This window comes from Periplaneta americana, chromosome 5 (assembly GCF_040183065.1).
Source record: "Periplaneta americana isolate PAMFEO1 chromosome 5, P.americana_PAMFEO1_priV1, whole genome shotgun sequence".
NCBI lineage: Eukaryota > Metazoa > Arthropoda > Insecta > Blattodea > Blattidae > Periplaneta > Periplaneta americana.
Window position 1 is genome coordinate 82,341,071 of NC_091121.1, and position 18,869 is coordinate 82,359,939.

At 35.4% G+C, this 18,869-nt stretch overlaps 1 protein-coding gene across 1 annotated transcript; it reads right to left on the minus strand.

Annotated features, from left to right (window-relative positions):
- Positions 1 to 564: 564 nt before the first annotated feature.
- Positions 565 to 17,546, minus strand: LOC138699899 (uncharacterized). Its single transcript, XM_069826097.1, has 2 exons — positions 17,394 to 17,546; positions 565 to 866 (listed from the first exon to the last, which is right to left on the minus strand). The coding sequence occupies exons 1-2, from the start codon at positions 17,409 to 17,411 to the stop codon at positions 636 to 638; spliced, it is 249 nt and encodes an 82-aa protein (XP_069682198.1). The 5' UTR covers positions 17,412 to 17,546; the 3' UTR covers positions 565 to 635.
- Between the last annotated feature and the right edge of the window lie 1,323 nt (positions 17,547 to 18,869).

An 18,869-nucleotide genomic window follows, 5' to 3' on the forward strand; every position in this document is an offset into this window, starting at 1 on the left:
CAAACGACTTCTTGGCGACTGACTGACTGACTGACTGACTGACTGATCGAACGGTTTATCGATGACTGACTGAATCACTCACTCACTTACTCACTGATCGAACGACTTATCGATAACTGACTGAATCACTCACTTAATCACTGATCAAACGACTTATCGATGAGTGACTGAATCACTCACTCACTCACTGATCGAACGGTTTATCGATGGCTGAATCACTCACTCACTTACTCACTTATCGAACGACTTATCGATGACTGACTGAATCACTCACTCACTTACTCACTGATCGAACGACTTATCGATGAGTGACTGAATCAGTCACTCATTCCCTGACCACAGTTATTATATTTATGTAATTATTTAGTGACTGATCTGTGGAACTGATCGATAGATTAACTATTTATTTATTTATTTACTGACTTAGTTGCTTATTTATTTTATTATTTCCTTATTTTATTTATAATTAATTTATTTACGTTTTTATTTATTTTTATTCTTCAATAAATCGATATGCATAAAATGAATTTCAGGTGGCTGAAGAAATAAGTCCTTGTACTAGTATTCTTGTAAATATATTGCACTTTATTATACAAATATAGCCTATATTAAGTAGTGATAACATGTGTCCCTTCTCAGAAACGCCCATAACCGCCATGATGTCCTCCTCCATATCCTCCATGTCCTCCGCCATATCCTCCATGTCCTCCTCCATATCCTCCATGTCCTCCTCCATATCCTCCATGTCCTCCTCCATATCCTCCACCATAACCTCCGTGACCTCCGCCGTGTCCATAGCCTCCACCGTAACGGCCTCCCTGAGCCATTGCACAGCCTGCTGCCAGGCACAGCCACGCAAGCACAACCTATGACACAATATACAATTTAATTCAATACAACAGGTACTAAAGTTTATGATCTGCAGATTCTTCACAACCACATGCTTACCAAACGCCAGAAATCAGCTCTAGCTATCATAGTTCCACTTTAATGAAAAGAACGATAGACAAGCTATTCTTATATACAGAGCCTTCAAATGAACGTTCATCCGTGAGCATGCGACCGCTCGTGGCGGCTCGTAGCACGCTGCTTGCCGGCAGAGTCGGATATTCATAGCTCATGCAAATTTCAGTTACCAACTATCTGTCTAGAAGATGTTGAAAATGATAGCCTTGTGCCGCCATACATCTCTGACAACTTTTAAGAAAATTACATCAACACGCATTAATACTTCCACAATCACTATAATTTTCTTTTTTATATTGTCTTTCAGCTCTTCCAACGTATGCGGGTTATTCCGATACACTTTATTTTATTTTTTTTTAAGTTCCCTCATAAATATAAATAGCATACGATATTAGGCCTACAAGAATATCAACTATAAGATCTTTAATTAAAGTATCTAATAAAAAGTAACCAGATACCATTTTAATCTTGTAGTGTAGGCTTTCACGGCCGGAGTCTATACATCTAGATTCATTTTCCGGGCTGAGAGGCCGTGGTCCATTGGTTCGTTTTATACCAGACGTTTCGTCTGCAACTGCGGCAGACATCTTCAGTGGAGTGGTATCCGAGGTCGCAAAACTCTTCTCGGCGTTGCCTCAGGTACGCCGAGAAGAGTTTTGCGACCTCGGATACCACTCCACTGAAGATGTCTGCCGCAGTTGCAGACGAAACGTCTGGTATAAAACGAACCAATGGACCACGGCCTCTCAGCCCGGAAAATGAATCTAGATCTATAGATACCATTTTATTTATTCAGGAATTCAAAGGTTCAGAACCATTGTGGGCCAAGCGCCATTTACTAAAACCGTAGAAAACAAGGGTTAAAATTAAGTTATTACCATTATTCAATGGAAACATATAACAAATAATATAAAGTATACACATTAAAATTAAATGATATGTCAATCTTCATTAAACTATGGTATTCACTTAACTTTAACCCTTGCTTTCTCCGTTTTTAATAAATGGCGCTTGGCCCACTATGGCTCTGAACGCTTCAATTGAAGGCGCGTGATAATTTGAGTAGAGTAAATTTATGTAGTTGGGTGTTGGATAATGTCAATAATGGCTCTGTTGATCTACATTTATTTTATTTTTTGTTTCCCCGCGGATGAGGCATGATTTCATTTACATGGTCATGTAGCGACACAGAACAACAGATACTGGAGTGCAGAAAACTCCAATTTTGTACACGAAATACCATTGCATGTCCAAAAAATTGGTGTGTAGTGCGCAGTGAATGCTTTCAGAATTATACGTACGGCTTATATTCTTGTTTAATACCGTGAATGCGCGGAGGTACAAAGATAACATAATCGCACCTTTCCTAGAAAGACTTATCTCACATTGAATATCACAGGCATTTTTTTTCAACAACATTCCGCTACAACGCAGACAACTGATCTCTCATTTGAATTAATTGCGGAAATTTTTGAAGATAGAGTCATCGGTAACGGAATATGTCAGCACGATTTCAAAACTTACCGTATGCGATTTATATTTATGGGGAAACTAAAGGGATTAGGTACAGCTTCCAGCAGTAAAATGTTTGAAAATATTCAACAATTCTTCCTCCATTACTATATCAAGTACAATAATGAAAATCTATATGTATAAAACATTGTCCTTCTGCTATACGAAAAAAATATTTTTACGGTTTTAAAAAAAATTATATATATATATATTTTTTTTTTCAAAATTCAAAATGTTGGCAGTTCGCTGTGCAATGATGAAGCGTTTCCCTCATAACCCAAAAACTTGTTAACTTTTTTAATTGCTGAAACTCATGTTTACAATATCATGCTCTTTCAACTACATTCCTTAATAATATATATTTTTTTTATTTTGTGTAATAGAAAATACTGATATTTGACCATTTTTAAAAATGAATTTATTTTTTATCAGACAATCTAACAAAGATAGAGAAGTGATCTTGTAGATATTGTAGATATGACATGCATAAATACACACAAAAAGTTTCAAAACAGAATGTTCTTGAGTTTTGTGGGAAACACGTCACCACTGCACAGTGAACTGAAATTTGAAAAAAAAAATGAAAATAATTTTTTTAAATCATAATCTTTTTTTTTTTTGATCTAGCAGAAGGACAGTGTTTTACACATACTAATTTTTATTATTGTGCAAGATACAGTAATGGAGGAAAAAAAGTTGAATATTTCCAAAATTTTACTTCTGTAAGTTGTACCTAACCCCTTAAAACATAAAATGTATCGGAATAACCCGCATACGTTGTAAGATCTGGAAGACAATATAAGAAGGGAAATTGCAGGAGTTTCAGAAAAATTGATACATGTTAGTTAAATGTTCTTAAAAGGTGTGAGAGATGTGTGGCAGTACAATGACATAATTTTCTTTATCTCCCATGACAAAGGTAGGTGCTTATTGTAAATTGCATGACCAATCTATGCGCTTGACTTAGGATTAAGAATATCCAAATCCCCCAACAAACTGTGCTTCTATCCGCCACGCGTGGCCTCTCACTGATGGGTGAACGTCTATTTGAAGTCGTCTTTGTACCATGGGATCAACTTTTGTATCCTTGTGTCATAGAAATCTGCCGCCTGGGATCGAAACTAGTGTGTGACAGCCATCTGCACCTCTCTGTTGATCTCACTGTATGAAAAATATCTCAATTTCGGTGAGAATTTGTTGAAAAATAGCTAAAAAATTTCTGTGTCTGTTCCAATAAATGTATCCATGAAATTATGTTTCCTTTCTGTAAACAGCCCGATGGAAACTTACTTTCTGGACGGCCTCGTAATTGCGCTCGAGTGACCAAAATTTGTATAAGCATTTGATTTGACCTTATTAACACGTGGAAGAAAAACAAATAACTTTATATATGCCCCCATGAGAATGTTTGCTTGTAAGTTAAATAGTTTCCGAAAAACGTGGGCCTATGAAATGAATCTAACAAAATTCAAAATTAAAAAAAAAATGTCTAGCTTACAATGCAGTAAAAAACAACCATCCTAGGTTCATTCAATATCCAAAAGTTTCCTTATTCAACACAAAAAGTTTCAAAAAGCAACAATCATAGGACTAAATCTATGGCAATCTGATTTCAAGCATTTTTCTTTTTAATTTTTCGTACACCATAACAACCATCTTCTCTTAAATATTATTTGTTCAGAAGTTTAAGTAGAAAAGTACATATTCCCGTACAAAATCTCGAATTTAGTATCCTGAATGACCATTTTTCTGAAAGGAAAGAATCCCGAATGCCAAATCACGAATAAATTATCCCCATTACAACTTTCATGAATGTCAGTATCCCAAATGTGGAGTGTTAAATTTTGATAAATAATTGAGCTGTTCAGAGCTGAAGTGGTGTAAGTGTAAACTGGGTAATGAAGTTTAAAGTAAAATTCTGTAAAATACAGCGCAAAGTAGCAATTAATATGTCCTTCGTGCTATCCACTGACTTAATAGTTTAAATAAATTGAATATTAATTGCTACTTTGCGCTGTATTTTACAGAATATTTACTTTAACCCTCATTACCCACTTTTGACTTACACCACTTCTGCTCAGAACAGCTCAGTTAGAATAATATTACTTAAAGCAGCTTCGATAGTAAGTATTCCGAAGTAAATATTTCTTTCTTTCTCCCCTACATATTAATTTAATTATCTCTAATTCAAAATATTACCTGTGGTGCAGAAGTATGGCAAATTTCTACAAAGGAACAAAATACAATTTTGGCTACAGAAATGGATGTTTTAAGAAGATCAGCAGGGAAATCAAGAAAAGAAAGAGTAAAAAATGGACAGATAAAATAAATTATGAAAGTAGAGGAAGAACCACACATTATTGACGTTATAGAGAAGGAAAGACTACAATGGTATGGACACGTAAAGAGAATGACAGAGGAACGACTACCATGATAAATTATGGAATGGATACCGACAGAAAGAAGGAAAAGAGGTCGTCCACCAAAGACGTGAATAGAAGGGGTACAGACTGCCATGACTTCAAGGAATTTGACACCAGAACAGTGGATGGATAGGGAGGTTTGGCGTTTGGTTTCTGGAAGACGGCGTCAGCAGTCATGAAACCGGAAGAAGAAGGGAAAAGACCTCTCTGGCAAAACATTCAGAACGTCTCAACAAACTGCGTATAACTATTTATAAACAACTAGTCCGGATTTAGTTCTTGATATTCATGAACTGCTTGTTCAAGATTAGCTCTAATAATCCCTGCTTCAGCTGCTTCTCTGATCGGTGTATGTGTGACTGTAATAACTGGACACTTATCTTGTTTTATGGCAACAATACGCGAGGATTCGGGAAAATGGTCGGTAATGATTGGGGTGTTCACAGTTAAATAGTTGCTTGAGAAGATAATGGAATATATTCGAGAAATCCATCTTTCATACATGGACTTAAAAAAATTTAATTGCGTAGTAAGCAATAAAATCTGGTATAGAATTTTAAGAGGGGCTTCCAAAATCAATTATTTAAAGTAATTGTACCTTTATTGTCATAGAAAATAGAACATGATCTCAGAAAAAGTAGAAAGACGTATTCTAAAATTGTAAAACATTCACTTTTACTGCTTCATTCACATGGATGAAATAATAAGAAAGTTATAAGATAAAATTAAAACCAATTTTATAGTCATAGAACAACATTAATCACCATCCTCTTCGCGGATGATCGAGTCAACTAAACGTTCTATATGAAATAGCGAGTTCATCCAACTCGAAAATTTCTGCAGAAAAACTAAAAGTATGGCATTTAGAGGAAATCAAGAAGCAAATACTATAATTGTAATAAATAAAAAATAATAGAATGAATCTTTACTTTTAAATAGCTAGGCTGTGACGTGTGAAATATCATTGAAAAAGTAACCAAAGATACTTCAACAATGCTGACACTAAACAGGGCATCTTTGTGATCCCAATGATACGTTTTGAAGTAGGATATCATCAGTCAGCTGAGGGTCACCATGAGGAGAAGATGATCTATGAGCCTACAGATAACTATTTGAAACTGAAGTATTCTTTAATCCATATTGAGGTATTCGGCTTGCTCATAAGTACTCGAGGGACTATCTTTAAGAATTTCGACAGCAATTTGCTTTGCCTAGGCTACAACTCTAAGGGATGACTCGTGACAACAGTGTTAAAAAGTTCCTGTGGAGTCCTATTTTAATCACATGGTGCCTCATTAATGCACTGTAATTTTACATATCCTTTTCTTGGTGTCTTTTTTTGCTCATCACTTATGTTTACGTATATGTATGTTTTGTTGAGAGTATGCTGAGTCCATAAGGGCTACTCTCGATGGGGGACAGTTGGTAAATAAATAACAAAAAAACTTTCTTATGTATGTGAGATCATTAAAGTAACAATAGGATGTAAAACAAGGAACGTTATAAAATTTAAATTATATAAAACGGTGGCATTATCTTGCGTAATATATGGCAGCGAAACCTAGCGTACCAGAAGAAGAGACGAAAGGCGATTGAATTCAGCAGAAAGTATGTTTTTTTAGATATGTAGTAGGCTATACAATATTTTAGATAACAAACAAATGTTCAAATAAGAGAAATAACTAAATATGAAGAGCATATGAACAAATAAAAGGGAGGAATCTAAATTGGTTTCAACATGTTCAAACAATGTCGCCAGAAAACATTCTTAACCCGTTCAGACCTGAGTTTATATTTTAAAAAATTGAAAAAAAAAAACTAATCACATAGGTAGTCAATCTGGGGATTCAAAATTCCCAAATCAAGTCTTCATAGAAAATCAAAATTTGGGGATCAATTTTGACTCCTGGGGCCCCAAAATTTTAAATTTCATTTTTAATTCAGGTATAGAAATGTTTCAGAAATAATATTCTCCATTTCTATCACATTGAATTTTTGAAAATATTTAAAAGCACCGAAGACATTCCAAAACAAAAAAAAAAAAAGAAAAGAAAGAAAAAGGAAACAATGTACACTATAATGTACATCAGGTCTGAAGGGGTTAAACTAATAATAGACTACCAACCTCTGCTGGAAGACGTGATCCTGAAAGAGCATGGGCAAGATGGAGAATCTTTGAGAACGAAACTGCCGATACTCGTAAATAAGTTGATCCCGGATGAAGGTGGTGGTGATGATGATGATGATGATGATGATGATGATGATGATGATGATGATGATGATGATGATGAAACATTTTGGGAAAAATTATAATTTTTTTATTTTCGGTCCCCATTGTATTATTATTATTATTATTATTATTATTATTATTATTATTATTACTATTATTATTATTATTTTCCACTATATGTGTATATGAACGCGATTACCACGGGAAAATTTGTCGCACTATTATTTTTGTCCACTACTAACTCCTCTTGAAGCAAGGCCATCAATTAAAAAAAATGATTCTGCTTATAATACAATGAAAACAATTTTAGTTTGCCACTCTCGAGTATCGAATTCTTATTATTTCTTATGCGGGTTCTCTAGTTACTGAAACTGTATGTCCGTGACGGAAACAGATGTGTTCAATGGAAGCTTGTTTCTGTTTTTTTTTTCGAAATGATTTTACCTCATTCCCGTAACGAATGAGTTTTGGTGGCTGTCCTTGGCTCTTAAAATGTTCTCTTTTGATGTCTGCAGCTGTCTGAGTCCTTTGTTCGGAATTGCGAACTTGGCCTTGTCATTTTCATGAAAATATCATTCGTTACTCATGATGGACATGACTCCACCGTTAATTTACACTAATGACACCAATGAATCGAAAGCATGTGAGCTTTCCAAGCAAGCTGTCCGTGGTTCGATTTCCGGCGCGGGTGAAGTTTAGCTCTGGTCCGACTGGGAATTTACTCTTGTCTTGTGCTTGTCCTTTGTCTTTGTAACCCTCTATCGTGTTGACACCCCCCCCCCCGGTGAGGGAGGCCGACGATATGAGAATTTATATTATTGACTTAAAGAAAATGATATTGTAGTGCCTCAAGAAGAAGAAGAAGAAGAAAAAAAAAGTATATTAGCTGTCCCTTCTGCTATTGCACAAATTGTAAAATTTTCCAAGTTAGATTTCAGGATGGAAAGTGGAAATTTATCTCATTTCTTTTGCAAACGGGCGTACGTCCCGTGTATAGTTTATCTTTGACTGTTAAGTTAAAGCAATCATTTTAGAAAAAAAAGAGACAGCAGTAGCTCATTAGTGAAGTTGACGGAGATTTCATGGACGTAGAACGACGTTAGTCCCCGAGTTATATTCTAGGCGAAATTAATATGATGACCATCTTGCCCCCTCTGGTGCTTTGCAATAACCGCATTCACTGTTTCAGCCGATGTAGATGGCTGCGGTGACGTCTCGCCTTTCTACAGCCACAGAATCCATAGAGTTCTCGTGAGCCTTCGCTCTCTTGCTGTCTCTCTGCCGTCTCTTGTACTCCGCAGCGATGGTCTTGGACTTGTTTTATTCGTCATGGGATACCCGTTTCTATTGTAGTGCTCGTCTCGAATTTTGCATTCTCTCAATGTTTCAATTTCGGTGTATTTTGAAAGAATACATTTTCATTACTACTTTTTGAAAATCGAGTGTTCAGTTAACCCCGGAACATTTTGTTTTCGCATTTATTTAGTCGAGCTCGTTGCGTTTGATCTATTGACACCTCAAACGTCCGGATCGGTTTAGATCTGACGGTGTTATGCGCATAAAATTGCCAACGGAACGCAATATTCTAGGCAGGTTTCGCCCCACCCGTCTCGTTTAGGATCCGAGTTAAAATTCGTGTTATCTAAACACGTTTCAGGACAACGCCGTCCTATCCTCAGTAGCTATAAAGTCAGATCAGCTGATGTTCTTACTGATGTCTAATCCCGATATATTATAATATCGCTGGCTGACTACATAAGTGTTTTAATACTGTAATATGGTATCTTAATTTTATGTACATATATATATACACAGTATACATATATAGCCTATATATGTGTGTGTGTGTTTTTGTTTGTTTAGTCAATTGTCCGAAAACAGGTCTAAATCTCACAAAGTGATACCAACAAGACACCACTTATGAGGCAACTAGGCCAGGAGATAATGGGGTAGGGTGTTCAGTCCCTTTCCCCCTCCATTTCATACATCGCCGATTAGCTACATGTACACTAATCAGACTTCAGATGCAAACAAATAATTGTTCCTTCTCTGGCACAGGCTTGGAGAACTGGGCGACAATTGTGGCGTTGCGTTACTCATCGGATAAGTCACTCACCCCTTCCTTCCATCCCACGTCATTGACTTTGTAGGGGAGGGGATTTGTATTCAGTGTGTGTTTTGTGATTGCGTTCGGGCCACAGATACGTCATTCAACGCCGGTGGACTGTGAACGTGGAACCAACGCTTTCCCCATGCTTTCCACCCCTCTCTCGCCAGTTCTGCATTCCTGCTCTGACACTTATCGTCAAGTGAGATGTACTGCCTGATAATAGATGTACAGAACATCAATCAGAGTTATATATATTGCCAGCTGTGGTGACACCTTTTGCTGTATTTTTCAATATGGAACCGAAAAATTTGTTAATAATTACGTTTTAACAATTTTTCTTTGAATTCCACTTAGGCTTTGAAAGCCGTAAATGTGGAAGAAAAGTAGATCAAAAACGACAAAATCTTAGTGCATGGACAGAAATTATCTCCCTGCCTGCTATAATATATTCTACATAGACTACCGCCACATTTTTCTCCAGAAGAAAGCGACTGCTTTTAAATTATTTCCGACTGTATATTGTAAAATATAAACTGAAAAATAGCTGTAACATTTTCCAGTATATTTGTAATGTACCTTGAAGTCTCATAATGAAACGAGATGCTTTGGCAGTGACATCACCTTATGTGTACTGCGTCCTTCTAAACTAGACATTAACATCGATCACTGCGGTATCACTTCCTTAGATGGAGACGAAGGTTTTAAAAGTACGCAGTACAGAAAACAGTATGAACAGATATTCGTTTAATTAGAGATTTGGAGGAAGAAAAGTTCCATTTTTTTTTCTCGCTGGCAAATATGATATGAAAATCTCTACATCAAAATCCAAAACAATGGCAATGTGTAGAAAAAATATACAACGGGTGAAAACTGAAATTGATGGAAAAATTATAGAACACGTGCCTGATTTTTCATATTTAGGAAGTGTATTTGCAGAACATAAGAGTGATATTGATATTAAATTATAAAAATATAATAAATTGACCGGTAAAATATAAAGACATTTTAGTGAACAGATAATGACAAACACTAACTTAAGATTACATAACATTACATCAAAATCTTCTCTCAAATACGGAAGTGAAATTTGGATTTTAAATAATAGAAACTCTCATAAACTTATAGTACCCCAAATGCGATCATTGTTAGGAGTCACTAGATTAGACCACCAAAGGAATACTGCAATCAGAGAAAAACTTGGAGTACCCAGTTTAACCGAGGAGATAACAAGATACCAACAAGAATGGGAACAGCATCTGGGGAGAATGGAAAGAACTAGACTCCCAAAATTAGCATTCCAGTACGCTCTAACAGGACATCGAGATCAAAGACGACCAAAACATCGATGGAAAGACCAAGACCATCTTCGCTAGGTTCACCGTCACAGGCCATTTTGACCTAAAACGAACCTGTTCATGATGATGGTGAAAAGTTCCATTTTTCATAAAAGAAAAACAGTGAGCAATGTTTGAATAATAATATATTCCCTCCATTTAGTAGCCTCCAATAGGAAAAACACAATCTATATTTAGTGAAAATACGTACAAAATAATTATATTCTATTATATGCCAGTGCAGCTCTGACACAGGCACAGAATTTTTTATTTAAATTATAAGTTAGTTAATAATAACCTGGTTGAGTGTTAGGTAAGGCCGTATGGCCTTAACCCTGCCAGGTTAAATAAACCATTATTATTATTATTATTATTATTATTATTATTATTATTATTATTATTATTATTATTAACCGAGCGATGTGGGTCATGCGTTCAGCACGGGACTTGCATTCGGGAGGTTGAAATCCCCGGACCTACCAGCCTGACTATGGTTTTTTCATTGTTTTCTACAGTTACAGTGCCGAGTTAGAATTTTCATTGCCACTGTCCACTTCCCTTCTTCTTCCTCGTAGAAAAAGAATTTAGATTTCATATATCATTCATATTCATCATTTCATTCCATAGGTGGCCTATATTGAAGTCATTACGCATGTCTTCGTCCGCTTGCAGGAGGGGCGTCCTCTCCGAAACCGTCTATGGGTTTTGAGTCTTTCGCAATATCTCTGCCAGGATTCATTTCTTAAGAGCACTTCCGAGGGCGTTTCGACACCTTAGACGGGCTGTCGGAATGGATCCTATGCTGCTTGATCACCTTGACGGTAGACGTGGACAAATTATTAAACTAAATTAATTATATGTGCAACAAAGCTATATTTATCGGCAGAAATAATGAACAAAAATGTATTTTGCGGAGAAATAATGAACAGAAAATTGAGTCTGGAGGTTACTAATACTTTGTGAACATTCCCTTATTCTTTATTAACACGTTGATTTTGTCAGGATGCTGGAAACCAAAGTTTGACACTTTCTTTGAATATCAGCATCATCTAGCCAGATATCAGATAGTGCTTAAATGAGTCCATATTTTGTTGTAAGTCTCTTTTTGTTCAATTTCTTCTTCAGTATAAATCACAGATTTTCAATTTCGTCGTGTCCAATCTTCTTGCAGGCCATTGGAGAACAGACTTTTGATTGTCTTCTGCAGTATATAATTGAAACACCAGTAGTACCAATACAGCCAGACAAAATGTACTTAACCATTGGAAAAATGTACCGTCATATTTACAACAATAGAGACTCTGTGAATTATACTGATAGTTGATATGACGAATTATATTGTGTTTCCAAGAAAACGTTTTAGTCTAATAATTTGTCCACGTCTGTACTTAGGACGTGGATGTGTAGGGGGCCCATTGGATGAGCGGGTGAGGGCTCTCAAGCAGTCGGTGGGTTGGTACCCTCATTCTCATTCATCCCATAATTCGGGGTGCGCAATAGGCCACTGTCGAGCCGAAGCCAAGGGTCGTCCCTAAACCGCCCCTAGCTACTCAATACTCAATACTAGTTATTAATAGAAAAATCATCTTTATTTTAAAATAGCCTATTTGCCATTGTTTATTGTTTTTATTAATCGTTAGCAATAAATTAGCAATTACATTTGATTACAACAATAAAATTATCAATTTTTTACTGATATTCTAAGTTGAATTTCTAAGAACCTATACGATATAAAATAAAAGAAATTATCCACAATGCAGTGTTAACGAATTTCTTTCCCAATTAATTATTACCACGCTAGCACGCTTTATTATTCATATTGCCTTGGCAGTAAACACCTGTTGAAAGTGCATTTCGTAATACTGCAGTCTTGTTAACTTACTATCAAGCCAGTCTGCCAAGTACATAAGCTTTTTTTAGACGTACTCAGTTAGCTGGCAACGTAATATGATGATTACTTAGTCCTGCAAACAAATGAAGGGTTCAGAACCATAGTGGGCCAAGCGCCATAAAACCGTAGAAAACAAGGGTTAAAATGAAGTTACTAACATAATTCAATGGAAACATATAGCAAGTAATATAAAGTATACACATTGAAACTAAATGATTTGTCAATTTTCATTAAACTATAACATTCACTTAACTTTAACCCTTGCTTTCTCCGTTTTTAATAAATGGCGCTTGACCCACTATGGCTCTGAAACCTTTATATAATTTACTATAGCCAGTTAGTTGAAGTACAGTCTTTTATGACGTTCTACAAGTCTTCAGTAATATGATCGTATTAATATGTAAATTTTGAACACATAACTACTTGCTTTTTAATAGACTCTACAATAAAGGATACAAAAGAGGAAGAAAGAACAGGTAGTATTTCAGTCGTTAATTTATGTTGCGGTTACTATGAATGAAGTCATTTATCGATTGCAGAGGCAGTTTAGAGCCTCCAATGCTGTTTTAATTTATACCGGTAATCATAAAATAAGTTTCACTCACATTCGCCTTACAATTTTTAATAACACCACAGTCTAGTATTAACAGTCACGAAACTTGAGTTGTGAGGGTGCTAGGAACAAAAGACTGTGCCGGTACTATTTCGCATTGTCTGTAATGAGGCGATATTAGCGATCCTAGTGGTCAGCAACTATCTATGGATGCATTTTTACTACGTATTGAGCTTCGTGACTGTATATACTAGACTGTGATAATACCTTGAAACAGAAACTGCCAAGTTTTGGAGCTCAACCTGATCGCTTCATCGATTCATACATTCCCAAAGTTGTGTGGAAAAGTTGACTGATTACACCAACGTTTTTCAACCTTTTTCAAGATGTGGCACAGTAAAGGTGTAATTTAAAATCCCGCGGCACACTCATATAATTAAAACCATCGGTTCCCAACTGGAGGGGGAGGAGAAGATTTTGAGGGTTTTGTGAGGGAATATGTTTACTCAATGTTGAATTGTGCCGCGTTCGCTGAATGCTGACTCTTGTGGACTCACTATTTTACTACTTTTTTCACTTTTATTCTTTTACAGGTTTTGCTGTAACCTTTACTATTTTAATTTTCTCGCGGCACACCGGTTGAAAATGGTTGGGATAGATAGATTAGATTAGATTTTGAGGGTTTTGTGAGGGAATATGTTTACTCAGTGTTGAATTGTGCCGCGTTCGCTGAATGCTGACTCTTGTGGACTCACTATTTTACTACTTTTTTCACTTTTATTCTTTTACAGTTTTTGCTATAATCTTTACTATATTAATTTTCTCGCGGCACACCGGTTGAAAATGGTTGGAATAGATAGATTAGATTAGATTTTGAGGGTTTTGTGAGGGAATATGTTTACTCAATGTTGAATTGTGTCGCGTTCGCTGAATGCTGACTCTTGTGGACTCACTATTTTACTACTTTTTTCACTTTTATTCTTTTACAGTTTTTGCTATAATCTTTACTATTTTAATTTTCTCGCGGCACACCGGTTGAAAATGGTTGGAATAGATAGATTAGATTAGATTTTGAGGGTTTTGCGAGGGAATATGTTTACTCAATGTTGAATTGTGCCGCGTTCACTGAATGCTGACTCTTGTGGACTCACTATTTTACTGCTTTTTAACTTTTATTATTTTACAGTTTTTGCTGTAACCTTTACTATTTTAATTTTCTCGCGGCACACCGGTCGAAAATGGTTGGAATAGATAGATTAGATTAGATTTTGAGGGTTTTTTTGAAGGAATATGTTTACTCAGTGTTAATTTGTGCAGCGTTCGCTGAATGGTGACACTTGTGGACTCACTATTTTACTACCTTTTTCGGTTTCATTTTTTTTTTGACAGTTTTTGCCATAACCTTTACTATTTTACGTAAAGATTAATTTTTGCTCCTACAGAATTTTTAAACTAAAGTAAAACTAACATTTATTGATAGCAACGGAACTTACTATGCAGTTTTCATTTTCTTCTCTTAATTTGTGACGTTCTTCTCAAGCATGATTATTATCGAAGATATTATGTAAAGAAAATTCCTACTTCAGGATAATCTTACACTACTGCACTACAAAGTGTCAATGTTTGCAGGGCGATAATAGGCTTATGATTAATTGTTTCAATAATTATTTCTTTTTGAATAAGTGAAAAATGTATTGGATAAATGCATGTACAACATTAATGTTTCTTTTATTTAAATTTTTATGTTGAGATAAAAAGCAAACATATATTTTTTGTTTGTTTTCCTCTCCTTCTCAGCCTGTCCCTACTGTCAACATAAAATGTATTCTCGTTATAGTATTTGTCACCTTAGCGGATCACTGTGACCGCCTACTGAAGGACATTTTCCTTAGCAAAGAAATGTATTAAGCGGTGAAAAAGCAGCAACTATGTTTTGTATATAATATTGACGGAAAACAAAACAAAAATTTAAAAAATGCTAAACAAATCAGTAAGATTAAAATAATATGATTTTTAATGATCTCAGAAATGAAAAAGGACCTTTCGGACCAAAATGGCAAAGAAAAATGCAATGTAAAATTTAAAGTTGAAAGGAAAACAATGACACTTCATCAACACCCGCCCCCTTGTTATGTTTTCTGTAATATTTCATTTCTAAATGTATTTTATGTAATTTAATTTCTTCTTTCTACAACATCGCATACAGAACAAATAATATTCTACAAAAACATCTCAACAACAAACAACACAAACAAATACAACCACATAGCGTATACAAACTCAAATGCAACACCTGCAACAACTTCTACATAGGACAGACAGGTAGATCATTTCAAACACGTTACAAAGAACACATCGCAGCCATAACGAAACTACAAAACACTTCCACGTACGCAGAACACATGATAAATGCTAACCACACCTACAGAAACATAAACACAGATAAGGAAATTCTACATATTATTCAACCAAAAAGCCAGAAACTAAACACACTAAACAATACGAAATACCTAAGATGTTGATAAAGCGTCGTAAAATAACCTACTAAAAATACGAAATATATAGACACACAGAAACACACCCAAATGAAATTCTCAACACACAACTCAATTTCAGAACACACATATTCTTTGACTCCACATTACATTACACAAACACACCCCCACAGGAAACACAAACAAAAGGCGTCAAGACCAGCACCAACCAGTTTTGAAGATGGCCCATAACAGGCTGAAACATGTTAACCAGGTGCGGTAAAATTTAACACGAGAAAGACATATAATCCATATTCCGTGAAAAATAAAAAATTCTGACTTAATTACAAGTGATATGAAATAAATGCTACAAAAGATAAGTAATGGCGAATATTTCTTGTTTGAAAACATTATTGACAACATGAATACTTTTGAGATAAGTGTGGAAAATGAGTTTTGGCCGCTTTACATGATAATGGTGGCCGAACCATAACTTTTTCGGAGACTTCTAGTAAGTTAGTCTGGTGACCAAATAAATTTCATATTTCAAGGCTCTTGCTTGCAAAACTTTTTTTATAACTGATAGCGAAATCTTGAGCTAAAATGGCTACACTATTAATGGATATGGCTGGTTCGCGGAAGCGGAGTTCGCTACCCACCGTAGCTCCCAAAATTCATCACAATGCATAATTCTAATAAACTTCATTTATTAAATGTATGAAACATCAGGAAAAAGACAACACATTCAAATTAAATATTTACATTGAAACAAGTTGCTGTTTTATGTTAGAATATGAGGCACTGATATCAAATATCATCTATACAGAGTAAACCATAAGTAATGCCATTAATTTCAGGGAATAATTCTTTGAGATATTTCAAACAAAAAAGTTTAATACAACTTTGCTCGTGTTTATTTTCTTTTCGAGAAAAAAAAATTGTTTTGTATAAAACATTTGAAGGATTCAGAATCGTAGTGGGCCAAGCGCCATTTATTGAGAACGGAGAAAGCAATGGTTAAAGTTAAGTGAATACCATAGTTTAATGAAGATTGACATAATTATTATCATTTAGTTTTAATGTGTATACTTTATATTACTTGGTATATGTTTCCATTGAATTATGGTAGTAACTACATTTTAACCCTTGTTTTCTACGGTTTTAGTAAATGGTGCTTGGCCCACTGTGGTTCTGAACCCTTCATTTCATAGCGTGTTTTAGGAAGCCATTAATTTAATTCCCAATATGATCATTCAGTTTATGAGAACACTATATTATGATAATAAGTGATTGAAATAATTTTAGTTTTGTCTTTTAGATATGCAGAAATTTGATACGAACAAATGCAACTTTTTGTTCGCATAGGTAACTTTAAAATGTTAAATTTGTTGAGATCAAATTTGTGCATATTTAAAGAAAAAACTAAAATTCTTTCAGTCATTATCACAATATAGTGTTCTGTTAAATTGGCTGAGCGTATTAGGAATTAAAGCAACAGCTTTCCCAAAACACGCTACGAAATGTTTTATATAAACAATTTTTATCTCGGAAAGGAAACTAAAACGAGCAAAATTGAATTAAACTTTTCCGTTTGAAATATCTCAAAGAATTACCCCCTGCAATTAATGGCATTACTTTTGGTTAAATTCTGTATATAAGCACGTTATAGTGGGCAAAAATATTTATAAGTCGCTATGAACAATACGGCGAGCTAAAATTTTCATGAGTATATAGAAAATAATAATAATTAGCAAACGCAAATCAATAATAAAATGTATTAAAATAATACACTGAAACAATATTGAAACGTATTCTCTGTCAAAGTTCTGCTAATGACAAAGCTACTGCATAAGCACTCAAGTCAGTCTATGCAGACTGCAGATGACTGAAATATACTGACCAGATAATATCTTGCCATCTTGTCGAACCGATGAAGTGAAGGACGCACAACTGCGTGCAGGCAAGAGACTCCCACTTTTATATCTTCATGTAGTCTGCCACTCTACAATAATGACAAACACTGGGGGAGTCAGGTAAATCCCACTCCAAGGTGACCACATTGCTCCAGTGCTAGCTGAGTCATCTGACCCCTCTTGACCCGCCCCTAAACTCAACTTAAGCAAGAGGCAGGCAAACAGAGCGGTTCCATTTCATTTTCCTCTGTACTTCCCGCATCTCTGTGGGTCCAAGTGTTTATCAATTATCAGACTTTGATATACGGTAAGTGGGAGTAAGTGGAAAGGGTTCTTCACTTTCCATTCCTCTCATCTCATTACGTAGAATGTTTTTCACAACATTCCTAACCACTTCACAAAGCGATTTTTTTTTCTGTTTTTCTTCTATTTTGGGACAATTAGAAGTCTTCGTGTTATTTTTATTAGTGTTGTCGATCGATCAAAATATTTAATCGATTAACGAACTGAATTTAATCGATTAATCGAGCTTTTATCGATTTGAAAAAAGTTTTAATATACGGTACTGTAATACACAATTATTGTTAAATTTAGTTTGTCTTTGGTGATACTCATAGTTATAAAATGTAGTATGTATATACTGTACCGTTGTATTACAAAACAATACTATTTTACTTACTTACTAACATACAGTATTTATTATGTAGGCTTATAATTTATTGTGTCAATTCTCCGGGGATTTTTGGAACAAGCACAAATGAAAAAAAGTATGAAGACTCACCTTGTTAACACTGCTTCATCCATGATTTTAATTAAACACATGAGTGCATTCACATGCTCCGAATTAAGTGCTCCTCCCAGCAGGTAGAGTTTTAGCTAGTGGAAGGGGGTTGTGCTTACTTAGTCTGAGGCAAGTCAAGGCCCTATCCTATATAGCTATACAGGCTATCTTGATACGGCTACTTTATCCGAACCTTAGTAATAAGATTTACTGATTAGATATTCTTTTAACTTACGTTAGTGCTGCTCATCGGAGTGACTACTACCGCGGAGGAATCGGAGATTACGAATAAAGCTCTCCACCGGTGATCTCCGATACTACCGTAGGTGTGAACAGGGGACATACGGAGGGATGCGGTGGTTCGGAGCGAAGCGAAGTTGTAGGACGTAGAGCTCAAGGACGACCGGCGCGTACGGACTGAGGGTAGTTGTGAGTGGAATAGGATGGCACCAAATCGTATATCCGTCGCATGAAAATTCTTTAATTTAGTTGAAGATAATAATAAAATCGCACGCTGTGAACTTTGCAGGCGAATTTACTCTAAGGGTGGTGGTACTTGGAATTTGTTACACCATTTGAAGCGATCGCATAATCGCGAACTTGAATAAAGTAAGTAAATTTGAATGTTCAAAACACTTTTGAACTCTTTTAAAAAGCGTGTTTACTTTGATTTATATATAAA